This window comes from Dermacentor silvarum, chromosome 1, assembly GCF_013339745.2.
Source record: "Dermacentor silvarum isolate Dsil-2018 chromosome 1, BIME_Dsil_1.4, whole genome shotgun sequence".
NCBI classification, from domain to species: domain Eukaryota; kingdom Metazoa; phylum Arthropoda; class Arachnida; order Ixodida; family Ixodidae; genus Dermacentor; species Dermacentor silvarum.
Window position 1 is genome coordinate 423,499,670 of NC_051154.1, and position 26,711 is coordinate 423,526,380.

At 45.9% G+C, this 26,711-nt stretch overlaps 1 protein-coding gene across 1 annotated transcript in view; it reads left to right on the plus strand.

Annotated features, from left to right (window-relative positions):
- The window catches only part of LOC119447775 (uncharacterized), a 108,360-nt gene that overhangs the window by 52,459 nt on the left and 29,190 nt on the right, over positions 1–26,711 (plus strand). Inside the window, 8 exon segments of the mRNA XM_049663932.1 lie at positions 6,649–6,740; positions 6,908–7,001; positions 9,940–10,084; positions 11,298–11,300; positions 12,876–13,045; positions 15,197–15,219; positions 16,802–16,880; positions 18,377–18,424. Coding sequence (XP_049519889.1) covers positions 6,649–6,740; positions 6,908–7,001; positions 9,940–10,084; positions 11,298–11,300; positions 12,876–13,045; positions 15,197–15,219; positions 16,802–16,880; positions 18,377–18,424 — 654 coding nt within the window.

A 26,711-nucleotide genomic window follows, 5' to 3' on the forward strand; every position in this document is an offset into this window, starting at 1 on the left:
CTGCTACTATTCACGGTGTTCAGACTGTGAAGCGTGTGATGAAGTGAGCCGTCTGTTAATAGCAGCACACGTAAGATATGCCAATATGTTGTTTCAAGTTGTGCAGGTTAGTACAGTGGAATCTCGATGATACGAATCTCACGGGGTCACGAAAAATATTCGTATTAGCCGAAATTCGTATCATCGAAACACAATTAAAACTAGCTAAATTAAGGGGGGACACGGGGATCAGATCGCGAAAATCGCGAGAAAATAGATTTTTGAAAACCACCGTTTGGGTGTCTGCAACGCCTAATATACCTGCATCAAAATGGTTTGGCTGAAAACCACTGAAAGTGCCCGAAAAAGTTTAATTCGTCAGTGCGCAGGGCGAGAAAACAGCTTTAAATCGCGCAAAATCACCGCAGTTCACGGAGCCATATCTCATATTTCCCGCTACCGAGCGCCGCCATCTTGGTATCGTTCGAAAGCTCAAAGTTTCGCCGTTCCGCTTCTCAATTCGTCCGTCGTCGACAACTTGTAACAAACGCACAAACGTCAAAGAAGTGCGGGTCTGCGATAGGTAGTCACATGGGCCCCTCTGATAAAAGCGGGCCTCCGATTGGCTGCCGTGCTGAAAGGCGTCTCTCCATTGGTTGTTGCTGTGGCAGGGGCAAGATGGCAACCGCAGTTGTCTGCTTCGTAAACCACGCCGCGTCTTCACTTGACACACAGAATTCGGATTACTGAGAACTCCCAGGTTAGTGATGGATCGTCACTCGTTGGCGAATAAACTTTGGACGAAGCCTTCGGAATACGGAAGCGCTCCTACGGCAAGAAAAATACGGCGATTAGCGGGAGAAGCGGAGGAGCACCCGACTGAACGAGCACAACCTTGCACCGTGGATTACGTGCCACGCTATCTTGCACCGTGTGACTCCAGCAGCGAAACCCACAATCGCCCTGTGCCATTGGCACCGATAACGCAGCCCGGAGGACGCGCCAACGGAGGCTCCCGCGCCTCAGCGTACGGCCGCGCGAATCAGCTGAGATCGTATCTTGGTAGACATAGCTCGCTGCGACTAGGCAAAATGGCGCAAAAAAGAACGCGGCCCGAAGCCACTCCACTCCGCCCGATGGCGTTGGAAAAGGAGGAAAAGCACAAAAGCAACAAAATCGCCACCGCTTCGAACTCTTCGCGCCCATTCGCGGCCTCCGCGCTGTCCGGTCGCGTCCGCGCCTCCGCACCAAAAGAGAAAGGGAGAAAGCGCAAGACTGTGCGCTGTTCTCTTTCGCGGCCGTCGGTGGGAGGCATTTATTCGTATCAACCGACGCGGGTCGAAAATCGATTCGTAACAACCGTTTTCTAGCACGTTGCAAAGTAATGGGGCTCGGCCGGGACCGCAGAAAAATTTGTATCATCCGGAAATTCGTATTAGCCGTGATCGTATCATTGAGGTTCCACTGTACTATTTAGTGGATAGTTCTGCAGTGTTTCCACTAAGTACATACAGTCTAACCCACTTATAACGATACCGGTTATAACAATATACAGTGCAGACCACTTATAACGTAACCGCTTTTAGCGCGGGACCGGTTATAGCGTGGGTTTTTTTGACCACTGATATATCTCCCATAGAACTCAATGTATAGGTGGACCTTTTATAGCGTAGGCGCGCGAAGCAGAATATCGGTTATAGAGCACGACCTTTTCTAAGAGGCGTTGGGCACAGCCCACACGGCCGCACCCGCGTCGTTGCCGGGCGCGCAAACGCGGAGGAGTGCGAGTGCGAGCGCGGCGCGCGCGTGGAGACCAGCGGCGAAAAGCGAAACAAAAAGTCGCAGTTTCCCCCAAAAGGCAAAGCATCAATTGCAATACCAAATTTACTAGTAGAGTATATGGAGTAAGGATAGTAGTTTTATCGCCTGCATAAACTTGGACACATCCGCTTACTAACTGAATTACAAGCATGGTGTCAGCGCGCACCAACATTACTAGACTAGCTTGCGCGTACAAGCAAACATGAATAGATCGCACTCGATGACCGCAGACAAGCACTGTAAAAACGCTGACGTGAGCAAACGCGGCAGGAGCTGCGACCGAAGGTTCATGTGGTCTATCATTTCAATGGAAACTGAGCAGCGAAAGCACAGTGGATACAAAGGTCAGAGCCTTGTGGAGGTCGCTTTCAAGATACGGTGCGCGCAGCCCTCAGCTGTGCAAAGTACTAGTACGCAGTGGCTTGCCGAGTAAAAGCCGCCCCCCTCCCTACCGCGCTGCCTTCGTGCTTTCCTCATGTAGTGTGGGAGCTTGAGTCGCCAGTTCCCCTCGCGCTCGGTCGCAAGATACGCATTGAGTGCCGCAGCTAAATTGTTGTTTCCCCTCCCTCCCTCCCATCCCCCCACGGCCTTCCGCACGACGAGAGTCTTCGCGTTTGTTCTCCACCGTACGTTCGATCTCCGTAAAAACGCGCGTCTCTCGCGCGCTTTTATTTACACATATGGCATACAGCAGCATACAGCTTTCTTTTTTCGTTTTTGTTTTCAGGAGTGGGAGCGTGGGTGCGTGCGTGGAGACCAGCAGTGAAAAGCGAAACAAAAGGAGAAGAAGGGTGGGAGACTTTGGAGGAAGGAGGGCGCGTGTTTTAATCACTATAGCAGGGTGCACGGAGTCGGGGTAGAACTGTAGTGCACTCCATTTTTTTTTTTTTTTTCAGGAGTGGGAGCGTGCGCGTGGAGACCAGTCTCCAGACGAAAATAACAGCGTTCTTCCACTGCTGCCGCACTTGTCAGGAGAACTTGGTTTCTGTGCTGTGTTGTGATTGTGTTGCATTTGTGTGTGGGTGAAATATGTAATGAATTGTGTTTGAAAGGTGGGTTTGCCCGTTTGGCATAAGCAAAAGCTGAAAAAAGCATGCTTTGGTTATAACGCGGTACCGCTTATGACGCGGATTTTTACAATTCCCGCGACTTACGTTATAAGCAGTCTACACTGTACAGTGTAGACCGCTTATAACTTAAGTCGTCGGAGTCGCGAATATCCGCATTATAAGCGGTACCGCACTATAACCAAAGAAACAATTTTCAAGGCCCGCACATATGCAAAACATGTGCACCGAGCCGCCACGCGTATGCGACAGTCGAGGAATGCGGCTAGAACGTTTGCATTCAATTTACAGTCGAATCTCGTTAATTCGAACCAAATCACGCAGCGGCGCCTCCGACCGGCATTGCTCCGGCACCGCCATAGAGTAAAAGCTTAGGAGAGACCCCTCAAGGCTCAATGTCGCGCGCGAAAAAAAAAAAAAAAACGCGATGGAAATTTCACCTTCTATCAAATGGCAAGGTCGCCGATTCTGCGTTGCGCCAGAACATGCATACGTGCTGACATCTCAGCCACGCGTAGAAAATAGCAGTGAACCCTTCTTTCTCCTTTATGCTTCCTCTACTTTCTAGTTACGTGTTGACCTTGCACGCTACGGCTACGGCGCAGAGGGAAGCAGCGGCGCTGTCCCAGGCCGGCCAACGAAAGTGCCCATGCCGGCAAACGCCCGCTTCCCAATAACGGCACAAAACGAAACTTCAGGGAGCTGGCGCCGGGCCAGCTGGAGCGGCGGCAGGCGCGCACGGTGACAGTTGAAAGTGAGGGAGCTATGAGGAGGGCGAGGGGAGCCACCGAAGCAGCGGAGTTGCCGAGGCGAAATCCGCTTCCCTGCCGCCCTCCTCCCTCACATTCCACAGTCTCCGCGTGCGCCCTTTGCTGTGCTGTGAAGGGGGAGGGGAGCAGAGTCTCACCCCGATCACCCATACTCTCTGACGGGTGCAAATAAAGTGCTTTCTCTCTCTCTCTTTCTTCCTCGAATACTCCTTTTGGCGCCCGTTTGAGGGGAGCGTTCGCCGTCTCCGCTGACTTCCGTACTCCCAGGCAGCCGCACTGTAACCGGTATTTTGTTTCCCGCAGCTGCACTATAAGCGATACATGTATACATGGAGTGCTATGGGAAAATTAACGGAGTCTTGAAAGACCGCACTACATCCGGTCCTGCACTATAAGCGGTTACGTTATAAGTGGTCTATACTGTATTGGTTATAAAAATGAGAAGCAGCTGCACCGTCAACTGTTCCATGTTTTCTATAGTGAAATAACCCCTTACTACTATGCCCCCATGCCGCATTATCGGTTATAATGAAGTCTGGCTACTGAGCGTCCGCACCAAAAGGGAATGGAAACTCCTTGAAAAGAAAAAAAAATTGAGCCGTTGCACGCCGCTGAGGGCTGTTTTCTATCCGTCTCCGCATCGCCAGCCTCGCGCGCCTGTCCTGTTGCCCTTCCACCCCTCCGAACACGAATGGGCACCCATACTTGCACGCAACGCCACCCTCCAAAATACAAATGGACCACGCCAACTGCTTTGATAGCACTCGGCTGGCGGAGCGCCGCAAATGTGCGACGCAATAGAGCCAAAACGGCGTTAGCGTCCAATGAAACGAAGCGACGGAGTTCTCATCGCCATAGTCGTCAGTGAAAATTGTACTAGAATGACAGCAACACCGGAATGCTTCGTACCTATTTGTGCGTGTAAAACCTTTATTCTTGCGTTTACCGCTGTGCATAGCACTGCGTTGGCCGCGTGCCTTCATCACTGTATCATAGTCACCATCGATGATCGTGTCGATAGCGGCCGCGATTTCGTCCACAGCGGTTGCGGCAAACAGTGGTCTCGTTTTGACTCGGTACGAGGGTCGGCCGTGTGCCTTCATTAACTGAGTAGTCGCCATCCATGATCGTGTCGATAGCGACTGTTTCGTCCGAAGTTGCAGCAAACAGTAGTATCGTTTTGACTCGGTGCATGCGTCGGCCACGTGCCTTCAGAACAGCAAGTTCGCCGTTCATGATCGCGTCGACAGCGGCCGCGGTTGTGGCAAGCAATAGTTTCGTTTTTACTCAGTGCATAGATGTCAAGGATGAAGAGCACCGTCTACATCATGATGGGCGGCAACCTGGCGACCAGGCGAAAAATAATTGGAAGTTTAGCCGCTGCGAGGGCTAATCCGAGAATTGCAGCTTGCGCACTGCTTTTGTGCAAATAAGAAACAGGATCGAGTCTGCTGATTCACTGAGTAAATAAAAGCGTGTTGACGTAGAAAGCATTTGTTTGTTTTCTTGATCCCTCGATAATTCGACATTCAGTTAATTCGAACATTTTTTCGGTCCCGTGAAATCCGAAATAACTAGGTTTTACTATAGCAATGCCATTCTTGAATGCCGATAGCCGCGATTTGTTACACACAATTAGAGCGTGCAGGAAGCAGAGTTAAACAGTTAAACAAGTCAACACAATCAGCAGCCGGATGGAGGAAGTTGGTGGGGAGGGGCACTGGCCTCCCCGCCATTGCAATTTTCTCACAAGAGTTCTGCTATTCTATTTTTTTTTTCATGTAACCTGGTTATAACAATTATCGATTATAACAGTAGAATTTTCGTGGCACTTGAATATTGTTATAAGTAGGTTCGACTGTACTAACAAGGTTCACTATAGTGCATTCGGAATTCTCTGAAAAATCTTTCTAATGGTTGCTGTCTAATGGATCTTGAGGCGGGGTGCTAGGCCGATTCATACCTTGCATGCGCACTTTTGAATATCACAATAGCTACCTCAATGGCCATACAGGCAACATCAGCTCATTAAGGAGAGCAAATTACAAAGGCTTCAGACCACTGAGGCAAGTGTAGTTCTGGCAACATCGTCTTATAGAATTAAGACACCTGAAACAGCTAAAATCTCAAAATTCACCTTTTTCCCTAAGATTGTGTGTTCTTGTGCTGTTTCCATCCTTAATGCCATGTCAGCACAACTTGCCAAGGGTGTGTGAATGTTCGAAATTTCTGAGTAATATTTAAAATATTGCCCTATTTAATTTGGTATTTAATTTAATAGTCATTATCCGTCAATAAATATTCCTCTAGTGATTGCTGAATGTTTCAAATCGCCAACTGTGCACGATGAAGCATAAATTTGAAGCAAAAGGGAATAAATTTCATACCAGCGGCCATAGTAGGCATAAAACACGAAAAAGTTATGTAGTGTGGTGCACAAAAAGTGAGCAAAAATATTGCTCGGAGAGCAATATTTTTTCGTCTATATCTATATCATTCGCTTTCATCGAGTCCTGAGTATGTGAACAAACTGTTTATTTGCTCCTAATGCTCCGATGGTGCCTTTTATAAGCAATGCTTCATAACGTGTAATATAATGAATGAAGCTTGCTGTCATTTTGATATATAATGTGGAATTGTTGTATATTATAGTGGTGAAAATGGCTGTTCATTATTAGAAAAGTATTCAATACTCGAATCCCTTTTGGCACTATTCTATTCTATTCGTATTCGATTCAGTCTCGAAAATTACTATTTGCACATGCCTACAACTTGCAAGTCATCGCTGATTATGTTACTATGAAATGACATTTGTGCCTAGTCTTAGTTATACCTCAGTTTTACGCTTAGGTACTTTCACTAATTGAAATCCACGAGCTCCCACTGACTAACTCACGACAGAGCCAATACCGCTTGTGGATTTCGGTAACAGTGGTCATGGAAAGCCAATGTGTAATGGAGGTATTATTTTAGTGTTTTTTACTACTTACGGTTCCTTCTGACATGTGCAGGTTGAATCTGCACCGCACGAGAGTATCGCAAACACCGTCATTATGGACTTCCTCTATGGAGACACGCTCGAAGATGTGAGTGCTTCAGAATGTTTGAAGTGCACCTGTGCACATGAACGGAATATCCGAGAATAAATATCATCCTACTAAATAATTTGAGCATCCTACTAAATTTGATACTACTAAATTATCTTCTATAACGTTTTGGGGCTGATATGTTATTGCGATATATTTCTGTTTCAGCTGCGGAACAGGGTAACCAGATCCCCATATTCGTGGGCCTGCTGAAAAAAGATAAGCAGTTTTGGGTGAACCTTCTGAAAAAGCACATGGTTGACAACAAGGCCATCAGTGTAAGTTTAGTTTCTTTTGAACACAATAGAGAGTTTATACAAGGGCGATGCGTTGCATTAGCATTTTGCGCTCCAGTCTGCGCATGCACAGCAGATAAGTGGCATTGGGGCTCTTGCATGCGTGCGCTATTTTCAGAATTTAGTGTTGATTGCTAACACTTGTAAGGGGAGCTTTGCATGAGGTAACATGGCACCGCTTGCTTGGGATTTGTCAAAGCATCGTTCTGCACTGTTTGGCTCATTTGTTCCCAACTGATGCTTGTATTTGCTTTAGATTTGTGTCCTGATGCTTCAAGTATTACAGTCAATCCTCGATATAATGAGCACGAATGTAATGAATACCGGATATTAGTAAATATATAAAGTTTGTTTGGTCATACTTTATTCAATGAAGTATTCTGCTATAACGAAATCGAAAATGCTGGGTCTAACACAGTATCAGTTATAGCGATGCAAAATTTAGTTTGAACATGCGTCAATATATATATATATTCTGGTAACAAAAATGTCACATAAAGCTGCTGACCGATTTTTAGTCGCTTAATTTTTCATATTTACGCAATTCCTGCAGCACCACCACCTACTCTTAGCACCATTGTAATGGCAATAGTCGAAATTTTGGATGCTGCACGGTGATCGGGCATAAACAACGCGTGTGATGTCACAAACATGGCCACCATGAAAAAGTTGCTGCCATGTCGACTGGAACGAAACCGCAACGTTGGTTGTCGGACTCTTGATGAAGCAACGCTGGTTAGGCACGGCCTAAGCAATGCTTGTTATGGAGTGGAGAGTAACAATTCATCGCGGAAAGCTTGCTGCCAGGCATGAACCACGTGTGTGATGCCGCAAACATGGCAACCATGAACAAAGTTGCTGCCTTGTTGACTGGCACGAAACTACAACTTTGGTTGTCGACTCTTGAAGTGACGCTGCTTAGAAGCAGTTTGTCTGGCGGAGGGGCGGGTGACAAGATATCACGGAAAGCTCGCTACGAATATGTTTGCATCATAGACTTTATCGGCGAGTGAGCATTGAGAGTTGGTGCATAGGCTAAACTGATGCCCATAGTTGTGGAGTACGGACCATGTGTGGTCTCCTCCGTGTCAGAAAAGTCTGTCGGCAGCATGTGTGCTTTGCCCAGTAGCTTCACTTGGTTGGATCACAGTCCGCAAGCCAATGTTCCGATCCCACGCGCTAACATTGATCACATGGTTGCATATTCGCGGTGGTGTAGTGTGCATGTGTGTAACTTGTTCCCATGCTTTGTATAGGCCCAGCAACATGTCAACGAGTCATCAAAATCTGCATGACACCCTTAGCTGGCCCTACGGAGCCACCCCACTAGCATTGCTTCGCATATACCTGATTGCAATTTTTTTTTTCAACAATATCTGCATGTTGCTTATTACGAATACTGGATATAACGAATGTATTTTCGTGTCCGATGCGACTTTGTTATAACAAGGTTCAACTGTAGTGACAAGTGGGCACTGCTTTCAAGATCCGTTCTCGATTCTTGAAGCTGTAGGCTTAATATGAGAAACTTGACATGGCGTAAGCTTGATAAGTGGTACGCCTGGCGAGCTACCCCATCTTGGAGGCCATGGACTGCATATGTTTGCTTGTACTTAGTGTTTTTACATGTAGGTGGCACCGAAACTATTTGTGTTACCATTCTACTCGGTTCCACCGCTATTCTGAAAAGAGTTTTGCACTAAAGAGTGACATTTCTTCTAAACTTTGAATAGTCAGTTTTTGCACTTAACCTTTCATTTACTAGAATTGGTAAGCTCATGCTTATGTAAGTGAGCATTCATATGTCTACACAAGTTATAAAGTTTGCTTTTAGCATTGGGCCTATTTTTATCTAGGCATTTGCTCTGCAGGATACAGAAGATAAAGCTTCTGGGAGCCAACTGTAGGCTACACATAAACCTGTAGAGCTAGTTCCATTTTACACTGTACCATATTTAAACTGATTATTAGCTCTCAATGCCCAACCAGCTGTCCAAATTCTTCGAGATAGCGTGCACCCTATAATAAAATTGTAAAAATCTAGCAAAAATCCCAAGAAATCCAAATGTGTAAGACTGCAGCTCTTGACGTACCTTGGCAAGGGTTTAAATTCAGAATGCACATGCTTGGCTCATTGGCTGAAATTTTTTGAAGTCAAGAACTAATTAGACCATTCAATGGGTCTGGAACTCTAACCTGAGCTAAAGGGACCTTTAATTAGGCTGCCATGTTAGTAAGAAACATTCAACCAGAATTTTAATTGCATGAGCAATGTTCCAATGGTCTAGTACTCCGACTGGAGATGTACGACCAATTGTACAAACAAGCATTCCAATTGGGAGACCATTGGAAATTACTTTTCCAATGGGTCTCCAATTGAAATATGTAAAAAATCTTTTGGGTGCGATTACGACTTCTAACTCCGGTTGTATTTGAAGTACGAAAAATGTTTGTGGCAGGATTCGTAAGCTGATGGTCCTTAATAGTGAGGCCATTCTATGATTAGTTAGAAATATGTTTCAGGGCCCCTGTAAAACTATAAAACATTAAGGAAGCTGAATGCTTCTGTTACTTTCTTTCTCCCACTCAGCTTTTCCTGAATAAATTCTGTATCCAATGGCACAGACGGTTTTTCTTTGCAGTTGTGACGTGTGGAAGTCTTTTTGTCGAGTTAAAATTGTAAGTTCATTGTTGAAGAGATGCATATTAATGCAGACAATGCTAGGAAGGACACCTTAGTTTATTATGATTGCTCCAGTTTGGACCAGCATGAAAATTGCGGGAAATATAAAGGCTTCTTGCAGCTAAGGCTCACGAGAGCTTCTCAGGACGGACCTAATGAATGAGGGCACTTTGCATGCTTGCTCTTTTCTTTTTAAGTTCTCTTACAGGCCCAATCACACTCATTCTTGTCATGCAGGTGATTGGAGAGCCGAGCCCACATTTGCTGGGGAAGATGTCTTGCGGAGAGCCAGAGGATCCAGCGACAGCGAGAAACGCTTGGGATGACGGCCTCCAGAAGCGAGCCGAGGCTCTAGAAAAAGCCATTGAGGCTAATGAGGCAGGTCCTACCACCAAAATGCCTTGCCTTTGGTATCTTTGACTGGTCGTAGTGCCAGAATGCGGCCCCATGTTCAGCTGATTGAAAAGAGCACTTGCAATGTGTTTGGCTGGTTCCATCAACACGACCAGCTCCAGTCGAGAGCAATCGAAGGTGCTCCATTTGTTGGATTAATGATAATCTCCGATATCTGGCCAAGCTATGGTCACATGACCTTCACTTCCACAGGCGCTGCCATTATGTTCACAGTCATTGCCTTATTGCGTAACAATATGGCAGCGCCTAAGCAGCCCGCTTCGATCCAAATTTGCACTCGCTACTTGCTATCCATCATGACAGCAAAAAGAATGGGTTAATTCAGCCATCACTTAATCTCGTCTTATGTTGAGAACAAAGAATTAGCGACATTTTGTAGTTATTGTTGAAATCAGATGTTTGTTTTGACGCTGTTAGGCCTAAGATGCTACCGAGCTGCAAAACTGTTTGATTGCTATCTGCCAGGTTGCACCAGAGCATCTAGCATTGGTCTTGCATTGGCAAGACCAATGCTCTACAATTGTTCTACAAGTGTAATTTATCACTGCACTCGTTGACAATATGCCAAAATGTGGTTTTGTGACATATAGTGGTTCCACGGAGAGGTAGTGCATCCATATCACTGTGACATCCCACAAAGCTAAAACAATTTAATGGTGTTGCACTTCTTCAAACGCCATTGATGAGCAACAGCTTTTTGTGAGATCTCAAAATGTATGAAAGACTGTGCTGTAGTCGTGTGATGTACAGCAGAACCTCGATACAATCCTGTTTTGTACTATTTCTCGGCAGCAACGTTTGCGATGAGAATGCAAAAAATTACCCAATACAGCTACGCTTCTTTCTTAACGGTTAATAGGTTCATGGAAAACACCATAATTTGGCACTAACGTTCAGTATGCTGCCAAAGTGCGACGTTATGATACGTTTTCCGGCCTATTGATTCCCCTTGGAACAAGAAAAGGCGAGAAGCACGCGCAATTGAGAGCAGTAGTGCCCGCAACGGCTGCTTCCCCGCAGTACTCACCCGCCTATGTCACGTGAAAATTCCACTTAACTCGATTTCCTGTCCCAGTACCTGCAAGTCTCCTCGCGGGTCATTACACATCGTCGCACGTCACATTCACAGCCATTGCCACCAATCCTATTGCTATAAGCATCTTCACTTATTTGTTTCACAGAGCGTGTGGTATAGGAAGCATACCGCACGCTTTTAATAGGTGATAAGCCAATGCACCTCCATTTCCTGCTGCAGGCGCCATAAAGTGAGGGCATGCTTCGCTATGTCGGCATTGTGGAATTGTATTCTGGCGTTGCCCGCCCTTGATTTTATTTTGGCTTCCCATCGCCATCATGAAACTACAGTGCGCATCTAGGGCGTTGAGCCCCGCTAGTTCAATGCACATTGGCACTTTGTGCTGCAACACTCTCACTGAGTGGGCACGTCTGAACTTTCTGCCAAAATGCTCCGCCCAAAAAAGCTGCTGACCCAGGCCAATTCGAGGCGCACAAACGTAAGCTTGCTGAAGCCACGTAAATGAAAGTGCGTTCTCTGGTCGCTCGGCCCCACCAGATCAGCATGCATCGGCTTCTCGTGCTGAAACGATTCGTGCAACACTTCGCATTACATAAATGTAAACTACAGTTGAGTCTGCCAAATTTTTTAGTGACTTTGGATTGTACGTTTCCTCGGTTAGTAATTTTTTGTTTCGTTTTTTTTTCCTCCAAAATGTAGGAACTAGGTTTTACTATATAGAAGTTGCTCATGCCTGCATTCCCTCTGCTGTCGCATTGCTCTGGAATGTTGAAGTGTGTTCGGCTGAGACGCTCTGCCTTGAGCTCCCACTGAAATCGGCTCTATAAGCTGCTATAATGCAGTGGACTATTGCAACCAGCCGAACCTACTTTAGCCAAGTTGCTGCATTTTATTTACACCAGGCAAAATATTTCAGCAGGAATGTACTGGTTAGAATAAATTATTAGCCCATTCTCATGTGCAGCCAGTTGAAGGGACACTAAAAAGCAAAACTGAATCAGCTTAGGCTGGTAAATGGTAGGTTCTTTCAAAACCCTGTCTAAGGCAGGTTAAGGTTGATTATTGCTGGAGAAGGTAAAGGCAAGGTTGATTATTGCTGGAGAAGGTAAAGGCATAACTTCCCTTTTTTTCTGAAATTTTGTGCTGAAACCTTGGCATTAGGACGTCAGCATGACGTCACTGATTTCAAAGGAATTCATATTTGTGCCAATTTGGCACAGCAAAAGTCTTTAAACTTGCTAGGTCAAGTCTTTGGTGCCTTTATGATTCAATGCAGTCCATCTTTAACTCTAAACGATGAATTGGACCAAAAGACGCACTCATAACCTGTGATGTCAAGGTGAGCTGGCACGGGAACCTCAGGCAGTGTCACCGCTCAATCTTTTGTGCTTGCGTCTTTTATCGTCCATCATGCCTTCTCTCATGATAGCAGCAGCCACGTTGATATTATAAAAGCGTTTATACTTGTAAAGCTTAGTTTAATATTCCTCAAGTATCCATTTACCCTCTATAGGTCCTAGCAGGAACCAAGGGCTGCCAATGGATATTTATTTTCACGTAGGGTTACTAATGCAAATAGCAATTTAAACCGCAGGAATTTTATTTTGCAAACACTAGGTAGTAGTTCTTGTCAGATTGCTTGGGAATACGTTTCTCCAAGCATATATTTGTTGTGAACGACAAGGCATGAACTAACTGTGCTTGGCAATTTGGTGCAGAAGAGCCACCAAAGGAATGATCTTAGCTGTCGAAGTTCCACCCGTGTCAACCATCAGCTTCCACAGTCTGTTGCGTGCTTGCAATGCTCATGGCGATAAGGGCATTATGTCCTTTGGCCTTCAAGGAATTCCCTTCCGGTTTGAACTGGACCATATCAAGACCAACTTTGTCTCGGTGGGTGCACATTACAGTATTTGCACAGTGCCAGCATGTAGATTTTATCGTTATGTTTATCGTTTGGTATTTAACTTGTGATTTTCTACTGCGTGCACATGGTGCCGATGCCACTGTCTCACCTTAAAGATATTGACCTTGCATGATCGATGAAAGAAATGTGATTTGCCAACAACCTCCCAAGCACAGAGTAATAACACACCACACAATCCACACAAAAAAGTGTATATACTGAGTATACTACAATGGCGTAATGACGTTCAGTTGCATATGTTTTATTCCATTTTTAGTTTGCATTTACCCTAGTAGCAAAAAAGTTTAATTCCATTAAGGCAATGTTTTTTTTTTTTTTTTCTCTTTTCTTGATGGTCTAAAACAGCACCAGCCATGACTGTTTAAGTAACGATTCCATTTGCAATAATTTCTATTTTACTGAGATTCTGCTTGAACTGTGCTTTCTCAGTGTAGGAAGCAGTAGCGGAGCAGTGGCTCGCATTCAGTGGTTGACAAACAATGATGCAATGCGCTGCCAAGTACTTACCATTGTTGACCTTAATTACATGCTCCTAACATAGAGCTGACCTCACGATGTCTGGATGCACACTCCCAATGCTTCACAGCTTATCTTTATTTGATATGATGGTGACCCCATTGGATGAAATGAAAGGTAGACCGTGAAACGTTTGGCAGTGTGCATTCTGATGTTGTGTGTAGTTCAAACAGCAGGAACCCATTCTTTATAATGTATGCAGCATACTTCTATAGCACTACTGTTTCAGGATCACCTGCAAGCTTATCGCTATCTCTAAACTTAAGAAGGACCAACAACCAGTATTGATTGTACATTTTTTTTAGTGATATGAAAAGCTTACCAGTCAGTGTCCACTACTCCAGTGGTAAGTAAGGCAGAGGATGTCTTGGAAGATCTTTTATCAGAATTGTATCTGTAGTCGCAATCGTGTTTATGCATTTCTATACTGGAAAGAGTGAGAGGTGAGCACGATAGCGAATGTCGCTGGCATTGGTGGAAGTATACGACAAGTGTGACCCTAGTCAATAGAAATTAATCTTTTCTTTATCAATCCGATGGTCATGCTATTCATGTTTCCTGAACTCTTGAATTATTCTGCAAAAATGGCTACATGCTTTCCTGGCTTTCTGTCCAGCTGCTTTGGTCATATACAATCCAAGCCGAGTTCTTTCTATGCAAGCCGAGTTTTCGAAACATCAAACAACGCTTCTACTACAGTAAACTATTTTTACACGTGATGCACAGTTCATCAGGTTGCCATTCAAAAGCATGTTGTCCCTTGAAAACCAAGCTAACTGGAGTGAGAATTTCAGCTCGAATGCACGATTACAACTTGTATCCATATTAACTAGCGTGCAAAACAGCGTAATGTGCTCTGCCATGCAGTGAGGGATGCCACAGTTCTGCCTATAAATAAAGACTGCGATTTTAAACGATATGTAATGGTGGCTGAATAACAGCCTAGTTATGTATAGTAATCTGTGGTCACATAGTGGGAATACAGCCCTAGTACCAAAGTTTTACTGCAAAGCATCACGACATACCATTTTCGTAACTTTTTGTGCCAATTTAAAGTTATAATTTTACTGTGAATAGCATGTTCGATTCTGTCACTATAAATCATGGCCTTTTCATTTCCACCTAAATCTGACGACACGTTTTGAGTGCTTGTCAGTCTCTTTAATGCACTGATATCCTACCTCAATACGTAGATTATGGTATGTTAGGGTGAAGATTGCCAGGTCTTGGCTACTAGTGGTTCCTGAGAATGTGTCATAATCTCAGTTCACAGGCGTTCTTTAATTTCAATACTGCTCAACTGAAGCTTAGACCAGCCATGGATCAAGCCCATGATATAAAACATGCTCAGCTGAATTTCATAGCATTTGTACCAGCAGGGCAGATAGCTTCAAGCAAGAATTATCTAACTTGTAGCACACAGATTAATGAACGTCTGTTTTAGAGCTTCTTTGTCCTGCTACTGGAGCCTATATTTTGCGACTAGGTGAGAATGTAAGTTTGTCAAAACCTTGTAACGCTTTCAGTGCAAGCCGAAGTGAAGCATCTTTGAATTTTTCAGTGGAGTTCCAGAAATTTTCTGTGTTCTTTTTTTTTTTCAGCTTACTGTCATGCTCACACAATGGTTCTCCCAGGACCTTCGCATGCACTACCACTTTTTCTAGAGCTGTTCATGAGCACGTCATAACAAAAACAGGTAACAGCATGTTGTCATCAGTAGGCGGTCGATCTAGAGCATCCAGATTTGTGGCTGTTCAGTAGATATTGGGACATTTAAATGGGCTGCACCCTGTAATTTGAAAACACTTTCTACATTATCGAGCTAGGTTAGGACAATGACACTCTCCCCCCTCTTCTGGTTTCGCTGGTAGGCACCTGTCATTACGTCCATCCCTTCCTGTTCCTCTGCACAGAAACCAGATGTGTGTGTCACCAGAATAGATGTCAACTACAGTTGAGTCTGTCAAATTTTTAGTGACTTCGATCGTACATTTTTCCAGTTGGAAATTTTTTTCTCACTTTTTTTTTCTACACGTATGAACGAGATTCTACTGCACTTATGCTGATTGTTCATGCTCCAGTAATATTATCATGTGGCAATAATAAAACTTATGTGCACCAGACTAGAGTGTCAAAATGAAGATTTTACAACGAAACTGTTCTGCAAACCCTGTGTCGTCGTCAGTTCACTAAAACCCACGTGACCTAGCAGGAGAGGAGGAGAAAGGGGAGGGGATTGACGTAAGTCACGCTGTGCAATACTTGCGTTGGAGGGGGAGAGCGTGAGGTGCGCCTACCAATGGCAGTGTACGAAAAAAGTAGGTCAACGGAGGAGTGGGTGTGAGAGGAGTTGGCGTTAGCGTTAGTTGTATATACGGAGCTTTGGTCAAGGACTCTTGTCGGGAGTTTATAGAAAAGTGTGAGGAACGCGCTAGGAATGCCATCGCCCGTACACACCTACGCGTCCATCCCCACAAGTAGCACCATTCACAGCTTCGCTGTTCGACCATCTTCACGGAGTGGAAGGGCAGGGGTTTTTAAGTTTCAGTTCCGCATAACTGTTCATCTCTGGTAAACCCTGGGCAGAAAAATAATGGCTCAGGCTGTTTGAACTTGTTTATGTTCTTATGCGTAACATAAGATAATTCAGGAAAAGCATAAATTTTTTGTGCAGAAACTACACGTGCTGCTGAGCTGTACACTAAAAAAAAGTACATGTGGTTTTCTATTGCAAGTTTAAAAAGAAATCACCATATGCAAAGCACACCTAAGAAGCAGCATGGTCAATTCTAACCACATTTACTTCAGTTTACATACCAGGGATCAAAAGAGACCAGCTAGCTAGGAAGTGCTTCTTTTATTCAGTGATCCCTAGGTCTCCCACCATGGGAGAGCTCTTTGATGGTCGCCAATTTCAGACGATCACCAGTGTGTTTACTAACAGCTGCCTCCCAATGAGCCACATTGAAAACTGCAATAAAATGCCGCCACATCTAAAATGACCGCAAGTCTGCATGCATTTACAAATGAGGTAGCATGTTGAGCCACAAGTGCAGGCAATGCATAGATGAATGCTCTAGAAGTTGGCCAACCTGAACCGAAACCGATTTTTAATGTGAAGCATTCTCTCTTGAGTCACACCGGTTTTTGGGGTCTATCTCGGTATCTCGTCATTTTGTGGTCCTGACAGCCACTGCCACCTGCAGCTCAAAAAGGGAAGTAGCTGAGCTTCAGTTGGGCTGCAACAAGGGGGACGAAGGAGAACCGCCAAGGGGCACGTTGAGTGTGAGATCATTGCGCACATGCGACGTGTTCTGCGAGCATCTCCTTTTCCAACACCGTGTTTGGCTGCTATTGTATTACCTGAGCAAGAGATGCGAATGAGCGTCACTAGCTGAGGCTGGTTGGCGGCAGCTGGGATGACAAAGGAGAACCCGCCAACGCATTCAGTGTGAATTCATCACACACATGCGACATGCTCCACTCATTCGCCAAGCACATGTCTATCAATCCCCACCAGCTCGACGAGTGTTCAAGGTGCAACGATTCGCACAATGGTTCGCATTACATAGATGTCAGCTACAGTTAACACTGGCAATTTTTTTTTGTTTTCAGTCTCATTCTGAGTGAAAAAAATCGTAACAATCTGATTCAGTTCAGGCTTGCGCAACAAATTATTTTTTCTATTCTCGGTCGTTTCGGTTTCTACCAGCCAACTGTTCAAAACTCAAAATTTACTCTCCAAGCTGCTCCAAAAAACTTTGGAGTTCTTTTGGAGCAGTCCCAATCTGTATTAAACTTTTTGGTATTTGTTTTCAGAGAACTGTGCACCATATTCTGAAAATAAACATTTCAAGAAAGGAGTACGCTTGTAATAAGCAAGTACTAATAGGCCTAAGATTTTGTTCAATTTTCAATTACATTTTTTTTTACACAGGGTATTAAGCCCACTAACTTCCTGAGGTTCACACGTGGCCACGTCAAAGTCTTCAAAGTCAGACCACGTAGGCGATGTTGCATCGATCACATGAGAGTTGTCTTCCTTCTTTATCATAAAACTTGCATGGCACACCTCACCAAGGTCTCTGCTGCGTGTGGCACACGAAGGTGGTGCAATGTATCATGCGGTCCTCGTGATAAAAACCGTATGTGCACATGGCACAGTATAGTTATTGGCTTATCGACCTCAACGGTTTTTTATGCCTTTTTTGTGACGAGGCAGAAGTCGACAGTGGGAAGACGAACATGCACGATTTTGCAGAAAAAAATGCGCTATGCGAGTTGGTAGTCATGTGCTTGTTATGTTACATTTTTACAGTATTCATTTTTGATATGTGTTTTAAGCCGTTGCGATTATGCCACATCATGCAAATAAATTATGGAGAAACATGATTTTTGACATGACCATTGTGGAGTTTTCAACACTACTTCTGGCAGCTTCCTGCAGCATAGCGTTTATGCATTACTTAGTATCTGTAGTGTACGTAAGAGGCAATATCTCTAAAAACTGTGTTTTCTTAAATTTAATCTTGTGTTTGAGCCATAGCTTACCTGATTATGTCATATTTATGTTATTTTTCTTTTGCTGATATAAGTTATTCTAGCTTTGCGATGTAATGTGCGGTTAATTAGCCATACCAAGTATGCAGTGCTGCGAAGGTGCATTGAGTGACCTGCATACGGCCACCTGTCTGTGCAGGCCGCTTGAACCACACGACGTCATCAACCAACTGGAGGCAGACACCATCCACATCGTCCACTGGATTGGGCCTTGAGTGCAGCGCCGCTTCTTTGCCGCTCCCATGCCCAGTGCCTCCCTCTGCCTTTTGGTATGTTGTTACATCCACCACGCTTTGGCAATCATACTGGACATATAACATTTTTTTTCTTCTTATATATTATTTATTTATGAATACTGCTATCTCAGAGAAATCATAGCAGGTAGGTACATAGCAAATTGTCACATTGAGTAAGGCCCAAATACGTGACTAAACACTGCACGTAAATTGAATTAATAGCAGAATTTGTTAGAAGCATTAAGGCAGAATAAAACCATAATAACACTGCAGATTTTTTAAAAGTACTTCGAGTGTTTCTCAAACAATGACAAAATCTTGGATAACATCATCAGAAAGGCTTTCCATTCAATAATGGTTCTTGAAAAAAAAAAAAAAAAAGGTACAGTGTAGACCGCTTATAACGTAAGTCGCCGGAGTCGTGAATATCTGCACTATAAGCGGTACCGCACTATAAACAAAACGATTTTCAAGCCCTGCACTTATGCAAACATGTAGACCAAGCAGCCGCGCTCGTATCCGAGAATCGAAGCGTGCGACTGGGAGTTTTGCATCCGTTTAAATTTACGAACGTTGAAAGGTTAATGTCCCAGTACCCACGATCTTCGCATGAAGCAGACAAAGTAATGTTTTTTAAAAAATGTATCGTTTCACCTGAAAGGCGAAGCATCAATTGCGATAGCAAATTAGTAAAGAGCTATAAGGAGTAGGGATAGTAGTTTTATCGACTGCATAAACTTGGCACATTCGCTTACATCTGAATTAACAAGTATGGTGTCAACGCGCACAAGCAAACATGAATAGACTCGATGACTGCAGACAACCACTGTCAAATGCGGCGTGGGGAAACGCAGCCGCCGCAGCGAGTGAAAGTTCGTGCGGTCTATCGCTTCAATGGAAACTGAGCTGCGTAAGCACAGCGCATACAAGGTCAGAGCCGTGTGGATATCGCTTTCAAGATACGGTCGCGCGACAACACCGACAGCCGGCACAGGCGCGAACGCATTGTTGGCAGAGTAGAAGCCGCCCTCCCGCGCTGTCTTCCCGCTTTGCTCCTTTCGCATGGGAGATTGCGTCGCCAGTTCCCCTTGCGCCCGGTTGCAAGATACGCATTTGGTGCCGCAGCGAAGCGTTGCCTCCTCCCTCCTCCCCCATACCCCCACGCCCTTTCGTGCGATAGAAGTCGCGTTTGCCCTCTGCTGTGCGTTCGCTCTCCGTGAAGGCGCGTCTCCCGCGCGCTTTCACTCGCCGACGGCGCGCAGCAACGATTTTATTGCCCTTGGACTCATGTTCCACGTCTCATGCTCCTCCTCTGCATCGCCCTCGTTGATCTCCTCTCCCATCGGTGGCGCACCTCGTTGAGAAGCGTGCTCGCTACCACCCTTGTCGGCGAGATTTTCCCGCGGAAGCCGCATTATAACTGGTATTTCGTCTCACGCGGCTGCACTGTAAGCGGTATCATACATGGAGTGCTATGGGAAAATTAACGGGAGTCTGAAAAGACCGTACTATATCCGGCTGCTGAGACGAGGTCGCGGGATCGAATCCCGCCACGGCGGCCGCATTTCGATGGGGGCGAAATGCGAAAACACCCTGTACTTAGATTTAGGTGCACATTAAGAACCCCAGGTGGTCCAAATTTCCGGAGTCCCTCACTACGGCGTGCCTCATAATCAGAACTGGTTTTGGCACGTAAAACCCCATAATTTAATTTAATTTATATCCGGTCCTGCACTATAAGCGGTTACGTTATTAGTGGTCTATACTGTACTTAAAACAGTTTGTATTATCTAACTAAAGATGTTACTGTAAAAGAAGGCCATTGTCTTGTAGCATATCTTTCAGAGTAAGTGTTAATATGTGGTGTACAGTCAAACCTCGTTAATACGTAGTCGGTCGGGAGTGACGTTTAGCTACGCACTAACGATGTACAAATTAACTGCCAATGCCAGTTTAGCGCTACTTACCAGCCGGAAAAGAACTATGTCACGATGCTCTCAAACACACGCACTCAGACGGCTTTATTTGTGGGTAGGCAGGAAAAAATCTGTAATCTTCACGTGTCGCGACGACGGCATCTTCAAACTCGATAAGGCCGCGAGCCAGTTTTTCCATGAGGACCTGCTCACTAACAAATTAACAAGCACGGTGTAACGCGTGCACAGGTAAACTTTAACATGTCTCGCTCGATGACCGTGGAAATTCGCTCTCAAAGCTGGAGTGAGAAGGCGCGACAGCAGCACCGAGAGTGCCCTCTCGCTTCACTGTGAACTAGACGTCGAAAGCGCAGCGTATATGAAGCTACCGCACTAGTTGCACTTTGTCTGCAATCGCTTTGAAGATGAGCCCGCTTGTGCGCGCACTTTTTCCACGTCGCAGATCGCTTTCAAGATACGGCGGCCGCCACCGAAGTAAACTTCTCCCTTCCTTGCCTCCCCGTCCGTGCCTGGCGCGCGACCAAGCGCTATCGCTCAGTTTTTCTCCCTCGTGCGTGCAAGATTGAGTTGGCTGACCCTCGCACGCTTTCACTCGCACACAGCATACGGCGTGCGGCGACGATGTTGCCTTGTTTGGACTTTATACGGAACCTGAAAGCGCGTCTACGGTGACGGCAAAAATGCGCTTCGCAATAAAATGTGCTTCTACGCGATTACTACTAGTATGGATTCGACGGAAACAGTGAATTCGTGCCCCCTACCGGCAGCTTCTCCGCGTTACTGGGAGCTAATCTCGAAGGCCATGCTTTTGTGCGTAGCAATCGGCAACAGCTGTATGAGCAGAATTGCATCATGGTGGCCATGTTTTAAGTTCACTATCCCTGGCGACTGTCGTCTGGGCGTCGCAACTCGAGAATCGAACGTCTGCGCACATGAGGTTTTGCCGATTTTGTGCCTGTGCATGTAGAATAAGAACGAAAAATAGTCGCACTAACCGTTTGGTGGGCAATGAGCGACTACAGCTTAAGCAGTCAGCCAATACATGGGTTTAATGGTGGCTGTGGAGGAATCTTTGCGACTACGTTTAAACCGCAATTGCACATTAAGCGCGTACGTATTAACGAGGTTTGACTGTATCAAGGTTGTAAGCTTTTGACCAACTCATACAAGAACTTTTTTGTCTGTAGGCGGAGGTATATGTAGAATGACATCACACTTATCTGGTTAGAACTAAAGTGTTCTTTTTAGGGTAAATTTCGCACTATTTCGTTTTCGTGAATTTGCTATTACAGTGAAATGTTGGAAAACATAGGTACATCTGCAAGAGTCAAAGGAGAGTTATATCGTCCGATATTTAACCCTTTCAGGGTCAATGGCATACATGTACAGTAGCCGACGGATTTTTCGGACTCCAAAAATTCGGACTTGTTGGATATTCCGGACTTCATAGATGTACCGGCAGGATTCCCATAGAGCTAATGCATTTTCGCGACCGATTTTCGGACAAATCTAGGTGCCAATGTTCGATTTTCCGGACTAAATCGCTCGCTCCGAGCCACGCTACCCGATCTTGGAGGCCGCCATGTTGGATTTTCCGCTGGCTTGGCCGGCTAGGCTTCCAGTGCCCCCTGTATAGCCTTCAAGAGTAGTAGACGCACGCTATCCTCTCGTCTCCGAGGCCATGCCCGCTCTTTCTTGGCAGACAAAACGTTCCAAAAAGCAGCACGTGCTTTTTTTTTTTTTTTTCGGACAGCTCGGCACTATCGTCGTAGCACTTAAGCGGAATACGAGGGGGGGGGGTTAAGTTCCGGTTGCGCCGTATGCTGTGTGCGGGTGAACGCTTGCGAGGGCAGCCGGCAACCGCAATTTAATCTCACGCACGCGGCGCGGACTTCGTTCGCTCGCGGAGCACAGGAGAAGGCGACGGAGACGGTGGGGAGTTGCATTCAGCTCTTGCGGCTGCTGCCGACGGAGCTGCCGCGCAGGCACCGTATCTTGAAAGCGATCTGCTATGTGGCCGAAGGTGCACCCGCGATATGCGATGGGTACAAAGGGCGTGGCGCCGCGTGCCAGTAGCTTCGTATGCGCCGTTTCTTTTTTTTTTCTTTTTTTTTTCGACGTTAGCGTTGAAGCGAGAGAATAGCAGCGCGAAGGTCAATTTGCCCGCGTTCACCGAGTGAGATGTGTTCATGTAACCTGTGCGCGTGTGACACCGTGCTTATTTAGTTAGTAAGCGCATATTTACATTTATACGGCCAATAAAACTAACATCTTTACTTCGTATTGCTGTCTATTAATTTGCTATCGCAATCGATGCTCCGCCTTTTGGGCGAAAGTGCGACATTTTTCTTAAGCCGCTCTAAGCCTCATATTTTTTTTCTCTTGGGGGGGGGGGGGGGCGAGTTTTTCGGACTGTTCGGTTTTTTTGGACTGCTCGATTTTTCGGACTATTTTTCAGTCCCCGCGAAGTCCGGAAATCGGTCGGCTACTGTATGTCCTCCCCGAACACCTTCAAAATGGTCATGACGTGCATGTATGTTATCGCTTCTTCATTTACGAAGTGTGCCTCTTTCGATCATTCTTTCACTTGGCATGTGCTGCCACTCGAGGGAAACACGTAGAATTTTTACTTGCGCCAGAGTCCTTCCATCTTTTCTGGTCAAGAAACTCCGCCGTCACGCTATGGGAGAGGTTCATACGCTGCCCAAAGGTGCCACGACGCGGCGCCACTGTGCTACAGAGGCATCGTTCGCGTATCGAAACGCTTGCGCGGTGCGAAGCGAGCTGAGTGAGTGACTGGGTGCGTTCTGTGCATGGGCTAGGCTATTTTTCGAGTGCTGGACTGTTTAGTTTAAGTGCTGAGTGGGACAACGATGCCGAACAAGTGTTGCATGCCGGGGTGCTGTTCTGGATACAAGCGCGTCTTTGGGCTGTCTGTATTTCGCTTATTTTACAGGATAAATAAATGATCGTGCTTGTATGTTGTTTTTGCACCAACACGTTTTATTTCTTTTCTTTATCGAATTATAAAGCTGTTTTTTTTTTTTTTGACCATGATAAGAATATCAGGACTGGTGATTACAATATTTAACATCTTGTAAATAGCTGCGCATTAAGAACCAAAATACCTAGTCTCGTCGTTTCTGCGTCGAAACCACGAGCAGCGTGAATAAGTGCTGGGCTTACTAACGCTTCTAAACATCTGCTTATTAAGGCAATTGCCTAACAAACACAGTTTCAACTGTGCACGACCTAAAACTGCACGTTCACTTTAATCCGTTACTAAAGGCGCACCGAAGACATTTAGTAGTGAAGTTTGTCCTGCATTTATCCTACCTAAATCTCATTAAGAAATGGCATTGCTGTGCAAAGAAATCGGAAACGCACAGAGCGCTCAGTTTCCTTTTCTTTGTCATCAAGTATTCTATGGAAGCAGCCCTTTGCAATAACAATTTCATTCTTTTGATCTCGTGATAAGATACTGGCCACAGTTTAACAGAAAGTGAACAGCTGTGCTCGGCGAACAATCTGGCGCTATGCGCAACCGAGAATAGGCGCTTACTTGCAGGTGTGCAACAGCCCATATGTTTGCATCTGGTGATAAGTGGGACCACGGGCGCTTTGTTGCGAATGCGCGGTGTTTAATTTCAAGCAAATATTAAAAGCGGAGCCTACTGAAGTGTTGAGGCAAACGCCGATGATGAAGAAATCGGACCGAGACCGCCCGGCCGTGCACAGCGACGCATTTCGACGGGGGCGAAATGCAAAACACCTGTTTATTTAAATTTAGGGCAATTTTAAAGGATCGCAGGTGGTCAAAATTAATCCTGAGTCCCCCACTACGGCGTGCCTCATAATCGTATCGCAGTTCTGGCTCTTAAAATCCCGGAATTTTTTTTTTTTTTTGCCTGAGACCGTCGCAAGGTCCATGTTATGAGCGGCGTTTTTTTTTTTTTCGTCCCAGGCGCTCATTTCATGGCGGAAGACGCGCTCAGGCAGTTATTTAAGCATGTGGAATGTTAAAAATCGTCACATGAAAGTAAAGCGACAGTTGCGAAAGTTGAGAAAGCTAGAATACCGAGGCTGCCCCACACACAACCACAGTGGTAGCGGTGTTCGCATGCCCTCTCACGCACGGTTGTGCCTCTAGCAGCGGCGCTGGCTCTATTGACCCTTTTCGCGGAGCAGTTGGTTTTAGAGAAACGAGATGGCGCTCACGGCGGCGCGCCATACCTCTCCTCAGCGACCGCGCACGAATACGAAACCATTACCGCTTCTACCTTGCTTCTGTCGATCAGATGTCGGAAATGCCACTGAGTTTTCGCAAACACACTCCAATCATGCTAGATTGAATCGTGTGGATTGAATACGTATGCAGTAGTTGGCTGCAAAAATAGTGACTGGCATGTTAAGGAATAGAATGAATCTGTGTGGCCAAGTTCGCGGACCGCTGCTGCAACTGTCCGAACGTGTTACCGGCACTTAGTGATGTACGGCTTTCCTCGATGATACAGAAATTTGCTCATCCGCCAGCCTTGTATCGCTAACCTTCAAGAAAGCGCTTCATCCCCAGAACGTCGGCAAGAGTGAGTACGTACCACTCGATCGTTAAACAATGACAAAGGGAGTAGCGCCGTAAGTTTCGCGCACGTTATCTATACACATCTGTCCCAAATGGCAAGAAAACTTACACCCACTCTATCGCCGACGTATCAAGAATAAGTGAATGGGCGCACACTTGAATATATGCGCACTGTATACGCACAATAAATGACGGACTACACCGATGGCGCACGAATCGAAGCTGAATGTTTCGTGACAGTCCACAAGAGTAAGCGAGTTACTGGCTGTAATATATATTTGCTACAAGGTATTACAATGTACAAAACAGCTACGTTTCAAGCGTTGTGCGCAGCAAGAACAAATCTATCGGAACTGAGCACACCCGCGAGCGATTAGGCAGAAAATAATCAGATAGTGGCCGCACTGAGGAACTTCACTGAGTCAGAAACTGACAAGCTACTGCTTCAAAATATCTGCCGAATAAAGAATGAAGATCAAAACACACTAATCCTGCCTGAATTCACGAGCAAAATGTTTGGATAGCTTCGAATACATATTAGCCCCGCTTTTAGAACAAGCATCATATGCGCTGCTTTAGCCGTTTGGACATAGCTTAATTAGCTTCGAAGCACTTTTAAAGCATGTTCTCTCAAGCTGTGATCAAAGCTTCGTGTCGTCCACCTAGTCACCGTCTATGATATCTCCGAAAACAGAGATTTTCTAAGCCGCGCCGGCGTCATACACTTTCATTGTAAACAAGGAGACAACGGAGACAGTTGAGGCAAGCAATGGACGCGTCACCACGTGATCAAACATGGCAGCGCCCACGGATCGCCGCGAAAAGGGTCAATATGAAACTGAGGCAGCAGTTTCGTGACCAGAAAAAAACATGGAAGGACTCTGCTTGCACCAATGCCTCTACGTTTTTTTTTTTTTAATGCCAACGGCGCGTCGGCCATCGCTCGCGCAACCAGGCGGGCGCGTGCGCCCCTCTTTGATCATTTCTTTCGTTTGGCATGTGCTGCCACTCGACGGGAACACATGGAATTTTTTACTTGCGCCAATGCCTCTCCTCTTTTTTTTTTTTTTATGGCAAAGGCGCATCGGCTATTGCTCGTGCATCCGGGCCCGCGGCCGCGGCGGCAATTGCGTGCCTTTTTTGATCATTTCTTTTCCTTGGGATGTGCAGCCACTCGAAGGGAACACGTGGAATTTTTACTTGTGCCAATGCCTCTCCGTTTTTTTTTTTTTTTTTTTTCTTATGGCAACGGCGCCTCAACTATCGCTGGCGCATCCAGGTGTGCGCGTGCACAGCACCGGCAGCAAGTTACGGTTTTCTCCTGTGGCGGATCCACGCGCTAAACTGATGGCTATCTGGTTCAAATCTCTCAAATGGTGACCGCTTGTTACTCGATCGTTTATCGCCCACCGCGACTGTCATATGTAAGAGGCCGCCTGCGACGTGAAAAGGAAGAAGAGCACGAGAAGCACGGCGCAGTCGAATGGCACGAGCCCTCGAGGTGCGTGACCCGAGCTGTAATCAAGGGAAGAACGGCGCTGTCCGTGGATTATTCGAAGTGGCTCTGGGCCAGGAAGGTCACATCGTCAGCTAAGCTCTGGCGACAGGAGACTTGGGGGTCCGGCTGAGTCCGTGATGTTGGCCGTCCAAGGTGTGGCTGTCGTCCTCGGCGAGTTGGAGCGAGGCTCCTGGACTGGCTGCAGCCTCTCACGGCGGGACTGGGCACCCTCTTCTGCAGCAGACCGGCACATTCGATATTCCTCAGGACGCCACGTCGTCACTCGAAAGAAGTGCGACGTAA